General features: G+C 41.6%; 1 protein-coding gene across 1 annotated transcript in view; it reads right to left on the bottom strand.

Moving 5' to 3' along the window:
• PDIA5 (protein disulfide isomerase family A member 5) overlaps nt 1-11639 on the bottom strand; it is a 171417-nt gene extending 159778 nt beyond the window's left edge. The window contains exons 1-2 of the mRNA XM_056861153.1: nt 11577-11639; nt 9977-10168 (exon numbers count right to left, since the gene is read on the bottom strand). Of these exons, the coding sequence (XP_056717131.1) occupies nt 9977-10168; nt 11577-11639 (255 nt within the window). The remainder of the gene's footprint in view (nt 1-9976; nt 10169-11576) is intronic.
• Between the last annotated feature and the right edge of the window lie 580 nt (nt 11640-12219).

Genomic DNA, 12219 nt, shown 5'->3' with positions numbered 1-12219 from the left:
ATCATTAGCGGCCTTGTTGGAACTGCAGATAGTGACCATCCCTACCACAAACAGAATTAAAAAATGACTAAAAGCTACAGCATTTATGATTTATGATGGATAGTAAATGATTATATTTGCAACGACAGTCTTTTTCTTCTACCACATAATGCAAGATTGATCGTATACACAACTTATAACACATGGGATCCCAAGGACCATTTCTGCCGACTGAAGGCATTTCCATCAGCGAAGCACACCTTCACGCCTCTTCCCTCTTGCTGCAGCCCAACATGCCCTCCATGCTGCTCCTGGGGCAGCCCCTCCCCATTAACAGCATGGACTTGAGAGGCCTGTAGCATGAGGGGGAATCAGCAAAAAATCCCCCCCTTTCCATTCACAAAAATTCCCCACAGAATCCAACCCACAAACTGCAGACCTGCCTCTGGACCACTGCTATTTATATGCCTTCCCTCCCTTCCTCAGCAAATGGCAGGAAAGCACTCATGTTGCATCTGCATGCCGTTCCAAAAGAAGGTAAGCTTCATATTCATGTTAGAGTGCTTCATATCTTATTAGCAGCCATTCCTTGTTCCCTTCTTTCAGCTAGGATAGGAGGTCGACACAATTCTGCTTTCTGCCTGTGAAACTAAAAGCTTGACTCAGGTAGTAACGCTTGATTCTTCAGAATGTAACACTGACCTGTTCAAATCCTCCCGTTCATTGCAAGGGGCAAGGTCTTTCAGAATAATAAGCGCAACATACAAATTTGGGTTTTAATCCAGTCAAAAGAATGAGAACTACCAGTAAAGTATAAATTTACAGAGGTAGTTTGGAAATAATTTATTTCCTGGAAAAAGCATAACCAATTTCAATAGAATTTTACAACATTATAATCCCCTCGGGGGAAATGTGGTTTTAAATACAATAGCATTACATGCTTGCACATAGACCTTGTTTCCTGTGCCATAGCAAGCAAGCATCCAACTCTATCTAATAGAATTTGCTTTGGCGTGCCAACCCGTGCTTTAAACCCACCTTATCTTGCATCCCAGTACCACAAAAATTTCCCACTTTATGGCTTAAATGCACCGGCGCTGTGTCATTTCCATGTATGGCAGGGCTTCAAGTATCCCACTGGCACCTGCTGAATAAATCATTACCACTCTCTCTATATCAAGATTAATGTTTCAGGCTGTCGAGGCCACCAGAACCTAATGTTCACAGCAAAAATGTTAGGCTGGCAGGCTGGATACAGAAATCTGCATATTTACACTTAGGATTGTGCATCTGATATTCAATCTGTGATCTAGGGCATCCAAGAACTCGTCACCTTGAGATAAGCATTGTGGACTACAAGGCATTTGCAAGTCGATAAGAATTAAAGAGACTCACATTATCCACTGTTTATTTCTTTGAGAAAAAGCTTCATGCATTAATTCTGACATCATGTCTTCCAGCAGGCCTCTGTTCATCATGCAGGAAACTGGGCTTCCCCAAGCCAATATTAAAAATTACTACATCATAATCTGCCCTCAGACTTTAGTTACATTTTGTTTCTCTCAACTGGAAGAAAGGATAATCAGCTGCTCCTTACCCCATAAATGCAAGGAGAGTGTGTATAACCAGTAGTCCCCAACCTTTCTGAGCCTGTGGGCAGATCTGGAATTCTGACACGGCAGGGTGGGTGTAGCAACAAAATGGCGGCCGCAGGAGGTGGATCCAGCCATAAAATTATTGCCACAGCTTAATGTCAGTAATACAGTGTAGATCCTTGTGCTGTGGTGGCAGCTGCTGCGAAAGCAACATTTTAAAAAATCTGCATGGCCAATCAAATATCCAATAGTCAGTCAGAAGCCTGGCTAGGCAAAAGTCCTACCTGGCCTACCCCACCAGAAAAGGTGTTGGTGGGCACCATGGCGCCCACAGGCATCACGTTGGGTTTTGGTACGTAGTAAGTGATGGTGGTGAGTGTTATTTTTCAACAGAGAACACTTTGCTTCTCTAGATTTTCCATCTAGTGGATCTTGAAACACACTGAATGGATAGGTTTGCCGTCTTGCACCTATCTTACTATTAAGATTGGAAAGTCTTCTGCAGTTTTGTTTGTTAAGTTACACTCCACCTGCGTTAATCTCAACCCCTCTTATAGAAGAAACATAAGAAGAATTCTAATAGAAATGATAATACATAAAAACTTCATAATAAAAGCACATAAGCAAGTTTTCCACGCACCTTTGATTTCCCTTACCACTTTGGGTGGAGAATTCTATGAAGGAGACAGAGAGGTTCAAACAATAATCTGAAGACATCTCCATATCACTGAGGTACATCAATACATGTTCAACTATACAAATGTGTATAATAGATATAAAAAAAACAACACAACACACTGTCACAATGCTACAGCAAAATAGGCATCACCACAGCCAAGTCTGAGAGCCCTTGTAACAGAGCATGACTACTGCGCCGGAGCCACAGAGTGAGATGCACAAATAGGTTTGGGGAAAGGGTGGGTAAACAATTCATGCTTTCAGCATCAGATTTCAAAACATATTTCAGAACTAATCCAAACAGTTTTTTCTCCCAAACCCCAGTATAGAAGCCTGTGTCTGTATATGGAATGTCGACAAAAGATTGTATGGGTAAAACCCTGGTTATCGCTCAAATAATGTACTTTACAAGCAAACTGGGCTTCCTTACAATATATTTTAGTCCCCATCCACTGGCATTGGCCAAACTGAGCAAACTGCTACAAAAACCTTTGACACGGATAATTGATAGAGCAGTTCGAACACAGATCAATTGCTACCACTGGCATTCCCAGCTCTGAATATATTTTAAAGCATCTATGCTTTTTCACAACTGTTTACTTCCAAATAAATGAAAATCCAGGGATTTTCAAAGGCATCCGATGAAATTTTAATGTGAAAACTGACCATCTATTATATGTCAACTCCCTTTAAGAACTCAAGCTAGAAACACTAAAGGGGGGAGAAGGAAACTTCTGCCAAAAAATATCTAGTTTACTGCCCAGGCTGATTCACAACCAAAGAAAAAGGTTTTATGAATGCTGGGATATGACTCAAGGGATATATTTACATTACAGTTTTTGTAACAGGCTTTGCAGAAGGTGTTACTAGAGATGGTCAACACCATTATAAGCCTTGTTTTCTACCCAGGGTCACAGAAGCGGATGAGCACATGTTTAGAGGCCAGGGAAGTTGACACAAACACACTTCTGAGAAGGAAATCTGTCCCTTGTTTCTCCTCTGAAACTCTAACCCCCACCACCACGCCATAGCTGCCAACATAAATCAGGGAAAAACTTTTAAAACCTTGCCAGTTGACGTGCACATACACACTAACACACACTCATAGCCTACTTTCTAAAAAGAAATCTGTAAAGGCATCGACCATTTTGCAGTCTGGAAAGGAGCTTGGCTTTGGGATCCAGTTTTGGGATTACTAGTGGTTTAAAATCATTACAATGGCTATTTCGCTTTTAGAAAAAGCAAAGCAGGCTATCAAGCCAGGAATTGCCGCAGACAATGTACAGAAGAGGACCTCAATTAAGTCACGTTTTAAGCCTGAAAGCAAAAACAAAGACTAACGGGTTATTCAGAACCCGTTTAGAATACTGCTATGGCAGAAAATGGCCCATTCCCCTAATTACCATTATACGTTTGCATGGTGCTGTTCAGATTACAGAGCTGCTCTGGATGGTCAAAGAGTGACTCCAGCCCGGTTTACCCAACCTACTTCAATAATCCCACTGTGCAAACATCTGTGGGACAGCTTGGGTCTAAAACTGTGCCCACACATTTCAATGAAACCATTACTCTGGTAACAAAACCTATCCTCAAAGTGTTATTGGAGCCTGTATACCCAAGAAGAAAACTGACATCTTATATTCTAATAGCGAACTCAGCAAATCTTTGGATACTTAAACCCAATGACAGATATTTCTACAAATCTGAAATCTAAACAAGTTTTTTAACTTTTTGTGTGTTTTGTGGTCCCGATGTAAACACAGATCGCTACTTACACAAAAATTCCAACCACCACCTCCAACAGAAAAGAGGAATAGTCTCCCATAGGAAAGGTATTCTTGCCATTTATTAAAGGAGTCACTGATAGGATGGAGAAACTTTTGAAAAAACATAACCTACAAACAGTGTTTAAACCCACCAAGAAAATACAACAGATGCTACGATCAGCAAAAGACAAAAGAGACCCCCTCACCTCTACAGGAGTATATCGTATACCTTGCAGTTGTGGACAAGTTTACATCGGGACCACAAAACGCAGCATACAAACAAGGATAAAAGAACATGAAAGATACTGCAGACTTGGCCAACCTGAGAAATCAGCAGTGGCTAAACATGGACTGACACAAACAGGACACAGGGTCTTATTCCAAGACACTGAAAGACTGGACAATTCTACCAACTATTTTGTCAGATTGCACAGAGAAGCCATTGAAATTCATAAACATCAGCACAACTTTAACAGAAAAGAAGAGAGTTTAAGAATGAATAAGGCTTGTCTTCCTGTCCTGAAAACCTCCAGACTAACAAAGACAACAGTCCACAATAGCCATGCGGATTAGCTTTCACATGTTAACAGATCACTTCAGGATACAATGGTTCCACATTAACATACCACACTCTCATTAGCACGTTATCTTGATACTTACAGGACAATGATTAGCACATTACCTTTGATACTTTTTGCAGGACAATGATTCAGCTCAAACCCAACCCCTTTCTGACTGTATATTACTCTTCCTACACACTTGACACTGAGAGACACTGTCCTTCAGTGTTAATCCTCTGAAGATGCCTGCCACAGCTGCTGGCGAAACGTCAGGAAAGAAAATACCAAGACCACGGTCACACAGCCCGGATAAACTACAAGAACCAATGAACTCTGACAGTGAAAGCCTTCGACAATACTGAATACATTTCTTAGGTTCAGCAGATGCAGGCTTTGTACGAAGAGCTCCACTACAAATGGTGGCGGAAGTGCCCACCCAATAATGGGACACAGCTCTTGGATATCCCAATGTTTCAAGATGCCCTCTTCTTCAGAGCGAGAATGAACCTTGGATTACTTATCATGAAGGTTCCTTCTGCTCTGAGGTAAGGAGGGCATCTTGCCCTGCCAAAAAACGAGTAAGATAGAAAAAGAAGACAGTAAAACGACAATATGGTTGCAAAGCTTGCCCTGCACCTAACAGGCACGGACCAATGTTCAGGTCATGGAACAATTTTGAATCAAGGTTTAAGAATGTTTACAGGGAGAAGGACAACCTGGGTCAATTAGTGATCCCCTGCAGTCCTTTTATTATCCTTCTGTTCATTCAACCGTTGGCACCTATTCTGTTTTTTGTCTAGTTAGGTATGCCTTCTGGTTCCTCCCTGTCTCATTGTAGCTTGGGAAGTCTTCGAACTGAGGAAGGGGCAATTCCAGCCCAGGAGGCAGGAAGTTGAAAATTGATCCTGCCTCCCTGAGCAACCAGTGGGAATCACCCAATGTTTCAAGATGCCCTTCTTACCTCAAAGCAGAAGCAACCTTCACAGTAAGTAATCCAAGGCTTGTTCTCCAGGGGGACAGATATATGTTGTCTGGAGTTCAGTTGTAATTCTAGGTGATCTCCAGGTCCCACCTGAAATTTGGTAACCCTAGGCCTGGCAGCACCTCTGTGTGACTTGATACCACCTGACTTGCAAGTCTCAACTAGGTCTGCCTGCTTGCTGTTGTTCAACAGCCAACCTATGAAAGGCAGTGTGGTGTAGCAGTTAGAGGTTCAGTGCGGGGTCTGTGAGACCCAGGTTCGAATCCCCATCTTGCTGAGGAAGTTCACTGGTTGGGCCACTCACATACTTTCATCCTAACCTGCTTCACAGGGTTGTTGTGCAGATAAAAAGGAAGAAAGAAGACTAATGTAAGCTGCTTTGGTCCCCACTGTGTAGAAAGAGTATAGTTTTCCAAGGCAGAGACTGCAGGTGGGGATGGGAGATGGAAAACCTGAGATAGAGGGGAAGATAAAATGCTCCACCCCCAAATTTCCAGGAATCTTCCAACATGGAACTGACAACCCTAAGGAGAACTCATCTCTGCAGTTGGGAGATCCATTGTGATTCTGATAGAGCAGCTGCCACCACAGCTCCTATAGGAGGGGGAGAGGAAGCAGGTGGGAGGCCAGGAGGGTGATAAGGGGCAGCAAGAGTGATGGGGCGGGAGGTAGAAAGAGGAGAGAGTAAGAAAAAGGGTGGCAGGAGGGATAAAGAGTGAGGGACTGAGGGAAGTAGGGGAAGAGGAGAGGAAGTAAAGGTGGTGGGGAATGTGATAGCTGCTCGTGCAAGTTTCTTGTGGGTCCCCCCATCATCCCTAGAAGAAAGTAGTACCTCAGGTGCATGGATCAGGAGCAATATCTTCACTGTCAACTGAGAATTCCACAAATTATCACCTTGTTTCTAGCATTCTTTTTGGAGGGGTATCTGAAAGTGCTGCTGCTCCACTATGGGTCTCTCTGGATGAAGCTCTGATTCCACCAATCAAGCTTCCAGGCAGGTTCTGGGACCAGCAACACTGGCAGCCATGGTGGAAGTTAACAATGGACAAGTAAATACTAAAGTCTTCCTGATCCATAGCTAGATCTCACAATACCTTATTGCAAGATATAGGGAAGGCAGCACATGCCAAAAACAAGCTGGGGTATAGTCTTTGGTTTTGTTTTAAATTGTTTGTGGTATTTTATAAAAGTATGTTTCATTTTATGTCAGCCACTTCAGGAGCCTTGGTAAAGGACTGTAAGTGGGGTAGAAATGTGAAAAAGTATATACAAGCAAGTAAACTTGTCGAATTATGCATAAAAGTCACCAGGCAACACATATTTTTACAAATGACTGATTCTGGTATTTGAGTATTTGAGCAACTGACTATCCCATTCCTTGCAAAAGCACGAAGGCAGTAAGGCATCTTATTCAGAAGAGACTAAGAAGCAACACTCCATGATCCATCGGTTGCTACTTGCCTGTTAGCAAAGCAGGAGGTGTTCCAAAGTACCTTAAACTGTGCTGTGCTCGCTGTTCTCAAATCTAGGATCAAAATGCACATCTACCAAACAAGAACATATAATCAGATTCCACAGTTACAAATTATTCACTTTGTACAGGCCTGAGGGAACATAAGCTCTGGGATTCACTTACTATATTCAGAAAGAATTACTCTGGGGTGTAAAAACCAATGTACAAGAAATTACACTTTTATCTACTGGGTTTCTTACACTCCTCTCCTTTCCATGATCTTTTGAGATGAATAATTATCTGAATTTTAAGACATTCCGTTTAGCCTTCAGGGCAATATTTATTAGCGCAATAGTCCCTTGGGTTTTTCTATTAGATTTTCCAGTTATCTCCATGAGTTGCAGAATTGCTGCTCTTGCAGCAACTGAGGGTCTATGCTGTGGTTCAGATAAACATGAAAACGACTTGTAGCCAGTTATCAAGAGGCCAAATCAACCACTGAAAAAGACAATCCTTGATCAAGGGACAAATATTGTACATTTTGCTTGCCACAAAACATTGTCCAGTCTAGCAGATACCTAGGTGGGTGCTCTCAGGTTCTACCACATATAGAGATGAATTCTGAGGCAAGTCAGATACCTTTTCTCATGGGAAATCTCCATCTTGTGCTGGAGAGGCTAGTTGTACCCACTGCGCTCTCTAGTACCTGCTGGCTCACATTCTTCACGTTTCTAAACTGCAGTCATTCTATACTTATATAAATTTCAGTCATGCCAAATAAGAAGATCAGCCTGATCGTCTGTTAAATAAACTAAAGGTTTTACTATGTTATATTCTCTATGTGTAATAGATAGTTAATCTGAATGATTCCTACATTTCAATATGTACTTTTTTATTTAGATACAGTGCTCTACAAATGATTAATATTTTGAATATGATGAGTTTATTTTTAATGGAAACTGTTATATTGTTTTTATATATTATATTGTTTCTATTTACTTAATGTTTATCCTTCCCTTTTTTCCCTTCTGTATTCCCCCAATTTTATAAATAAATAAATAAAAAAAATAAACTGCAGGGCCGAGAAACAGCAATCCTGGTATCTCTCCTTCCCTCCTCCTCCCCCAAACAGGTATCAGAGGTAACATGGAAGCCAACCGTCCTCTGTCAGTCAACCTGATTTACTTCACAGGATTGTGGTGAGGATGTTATAGAGAGGGGCTGAGACTCAGCACCGGAGAACCTGCTTCGAATTGTTCAATTTCTGGCATCTCCAGTTAAAGATTAGGTAGCAGATATTGCTTTCTCAGCCCCTGCCAGTGACAGCAGACACGAAACTCAATATACCAACAGTCTGACTTGGCACAAAGCAACTTCGTACATTCATCCGAAATGTTCTATATATACCCAACCTGACTTCTTTAAAGAAAGGGAATGATACAAATCTAACAAATTAAAAAGATTAAATAAATGTGCTAAATACACTTAATACAAGTTTTAAAAGGCTACGAATTAAGCATGGCTACAGCATGGGTTTAACAGGGATTTGATTTTAATGATTTGAAAATGTGATTTTATTATGTATGTTTTAAATTGGTAGCTGCCTTCACGGCCCTTGTAAAGGCAGAAAGGTGGGGTGCAAATGTTGTAAATAAATAATGAACAGTAAATAAACAAATAATGAACAGTAAATAAACAATCACCAAGGGGAATTTTTATCATGTAAGGGAACGAAGGATCGCAAACAGAATTCGTGCCACCCTTACAAAATCAAATTACTAGGTTCCCTTTATGGAAGTGTTGCAAGCTAAACCAATTTACGACAGCACAAGGGCTGATACCACATTTGTATTAGATGCCTCATTCTCTCCTCCTTTCAGCTCCTACAAGCATTCTGCTCATATTAAACTGCGTGAAAGCAAAAACAAAGAACTCATGGACTACCAGCTAGCATCTTCCATTATCAAATTTCTCTGATCACAGAAGGCGTAGGCAGTGTCCCAACAGCTGAAACTAAACAAACAAATAAGTTTCTCAATTCTCCTTTTGCTCATACACTATGCTGCTGATCATAAGTAGATCCTCACATGAGATAAGATGGGAAATTAGCAGCCAGTTGTAATGTGGGAATTAGTCCTTATCTTTGTAAGATTCAGTGGCTGAAGAGCATCACCAAACAAACAGAATGTCGATACTTTATGCTTTTCCACAAGCAGAACAGTTGCTTATGGCAAGGGGTGAGATGGGAAGAGACTGAGTGCCACAATTATAAATTAGATATTCACAGCAACCCCGGTGACAGAAGATGCTTCCTGGGGGTCCACCAATTCCTAGCTCTCACTTTCACTCAGTTCAACAACAGCAGAATATTCCCAGGACCTTTAAAGAGGAGAAAATAGAGCAACCAGTTATAATGTGAATCTGTACTTAAACTGCGAGAGATGGGAGAACAATTTCTTTACTGCTGCAGCTCAGCATCACATCCCACACTGACACCTGGGGCCCCCAGTTTCTCAGAAGCAGATTTGGGCTGTGTGTGTTGATAATGCGGCTTAGTAAGGGAAAGAGAAGTTACAGGGAATGGGGGGAAATCTGTCCGTGAACCTCTATTTGCGGTTCACAGGTATAACCTATAAACTATTACCCAAAGAACAGAATATGACCAACTCTAAATCAGTTTCAGAAAAAAAAACCCTGCAAGTTTATTAAGACAGAATTGAAGGCAGTGCAATGATCCCTATAGCCAGTTGGAATGTTTTTAAAGGAACCAGATTTCATTACAAATTTAGGGGGAAACTTCAAAGCTGTTTCTCAGCTGTATGTTAAGGAACACCTGTCATTTCTTTAGGATAAAGTTAGTTTGTTACAAGTGGGAGGCCCATGAGACTCACGGGGGGGGGGGCTGGAGCTCCCCATCACAGCTCCAGGCCCCACCACCAACCTTAAGTTCTACTCCCAGGCACCGTAGCCATCACCACCGGGTCCAGAGCTGCTCCTGGCATCTGCCACAGCCAGGTCTGGAGCTGCTCCTGGCGCCTGCCGCTACCACAGCCTGGCCCAGAGTTGCTCCTGGTGTCCTCCAACATGGCGGCCAGGTTGGAGAGGATCCCTTTGGCGGCCACCGCCACTTCAAAAGGTAAGAACATTGTCTGTGACTACACAAACAACACATTGTTTTAAATGGGGGGAATTTAAACCCCCAATATATATATAAAAAAACTTTTCAGACTTGTCTGCAAACCCCAGTACCTTTTCTTGCATATATACTTTTAGAATTGTTTTGTTAGCATGTCTAACTTTACTGGTCTTTGACTGTAATAAATCATTCTGTTCTAGTCTGTATTGCATGGGTGTGGTCCCAATCTGTTGATTTAGGTATCTGTTGATGGGGAGGTTACATGTCACCATTAGATATATAGGTACCTCAAACATTCAGGGGGGAAATCTAGAAATATGGGCTTGACATTGTGCCAAACTACGGTTATGGAAGCTTTGCTATGCATTGGCATTTCCAAAGTGATGAACCAAAACCTGAACTGGGTGTTCAAACCACTGTTTGCACTAACTACTGTTTGCATCACATCAACTAACACATAATAAAATACAGCCACTCTTCCCTCCAGAGGCTGCTGTACTATCCAGCAGCAATGACGCTGAATCTCAGTGTAGAGATGATGGAAAACAAAAGTAGACAACAGCTCAAAACCATAGTTTTCCTGTTGTATGCTTGGAAACTTAGACTACTGATTGGGTTCTAATCTTTGGTTAGTGTGAACCAGGACTTGATGCAATGTCTAAGTTGAGCCACTGTTACCTATAGTACTTGACAATTTATATAATCTCAATTCTTGTAACACTGACAGAACAGAAGAGGTTGCCCTCTATGCCCTCCCTCATTCTAGACTAATCTTTGCAAGCTGGCTTATTTTCCCTCTGTTCAATATAAGTTTTTTTCCCCCTTCCTTCTTAATAAACACGTATTTTAAAAATACAGTTGCTGGCAAGCAAAAAATTCTCCATGCCAAGAATTTTCCATGCTGTCAGAGATAACTACGCAATCTTGGCAATATTTTTCAAACTCAAAGCATAGCGTTGGAGCAAACAAAAATATTCTTTTAATTTGCACAAAGGCTAAAATGCAAATTAATACATCTGAAGAACAACTAGAGAATCTAAATAATATTTTTAGTCAGTGATTTATCTTGTGTATACAAATGCCAAGCTTCAGATTATATATGCAAGACACAATATTGACAAGCGATTTGCAGAAACTAAGGGTATTTAGTAGTGGGAAAAGCAAACATTGGTGGCTTACCTGGGAACATTTTGCTTCTGTGAGAGAAATATATCAAATAGAAGGGACTTATTTCCTTCCAACTGTAGAACAAGATAATGGTATCAACAGTGATCAGGACAAAGAAACACAAAATAAGAACTATGGTAGTGGTAATGGAGCACCACAGCCAAAACAATTACTCCCAGCCTATGTGCAGAGTGGCCACACTGATGTAGCCAATCAATCCAGAGCAAAAGCCACAACATCAGCAACGTATCACCACATACTTTGCTCAGTAAACGACGCTCATACGGAATGAAGGAATTGTGCCTTATGTCATTTGGGCACATGTAAGCCAAGCACTCATAAAAACACTGCTTCGAAGCTCTCCCACGCTGGGCTTTTCTAAAGCTGATAATCTTCTAACTTGAAGGCCAACCTAGATGGGATTGGAAGGCCCACACATATTTTTTCGTGTCAAGTGAGAATCAGGGAGGTTGTTTTGTGTAAAACAAAGGACATAGGTGAGAGAAGCTAAAGTCTGCTGCCTCCTCCTCACCTTGCTCAACTCCACTGCTTCAAGGATTTTCCCCCCTTCAGTTTGGCTCATTCTCCATATGGGAGTTGGGCTGAGAAAGTAATGGTCCAACTGTGAAGCTCAGCACAGAGCATCCAGGGAAGGGGCAGACTTCAGTTCTTAATGACAAGCTCCCACTTAACCCTACAGACAGCAGGACACATTAACAAATGTGTGTTGTTCTCCCCATGGCTCATCATCATTCTCTAGTTTGGCCCCAACACAAGACAAAAAAATATTACATGGTTTTGTTGACATGCTTTCCTGCACTTCTGCTCATCATGCAAACTAATACTGACCTTGTGCAATAATTGCTTCCTTTCCTGTCACAAATGCTCCCTTCCATCAGTATT

The sequence above is a fragment of the Euleptes europaea genome, chromosome 15, assembly GCF_029931775.1.
Source record: "Euleptes europaea isolate rEulEur1 chromosome 15, rEulEur1.hap1, whole genome shotgun sequence".
Taxonomy (NCBI): domain Eukaryota; kingdom Metazoa; phylum Chordata; class Lepidosauria; order Squamata; family Sphaerodactylidae; genus Euleptes; species Euleptes europaea.
The sequence above is the reverse complement of the archived record's forward strand: the minus strand, read 5'-3'. Positions and strand labels throughout refer to the sequence as shown.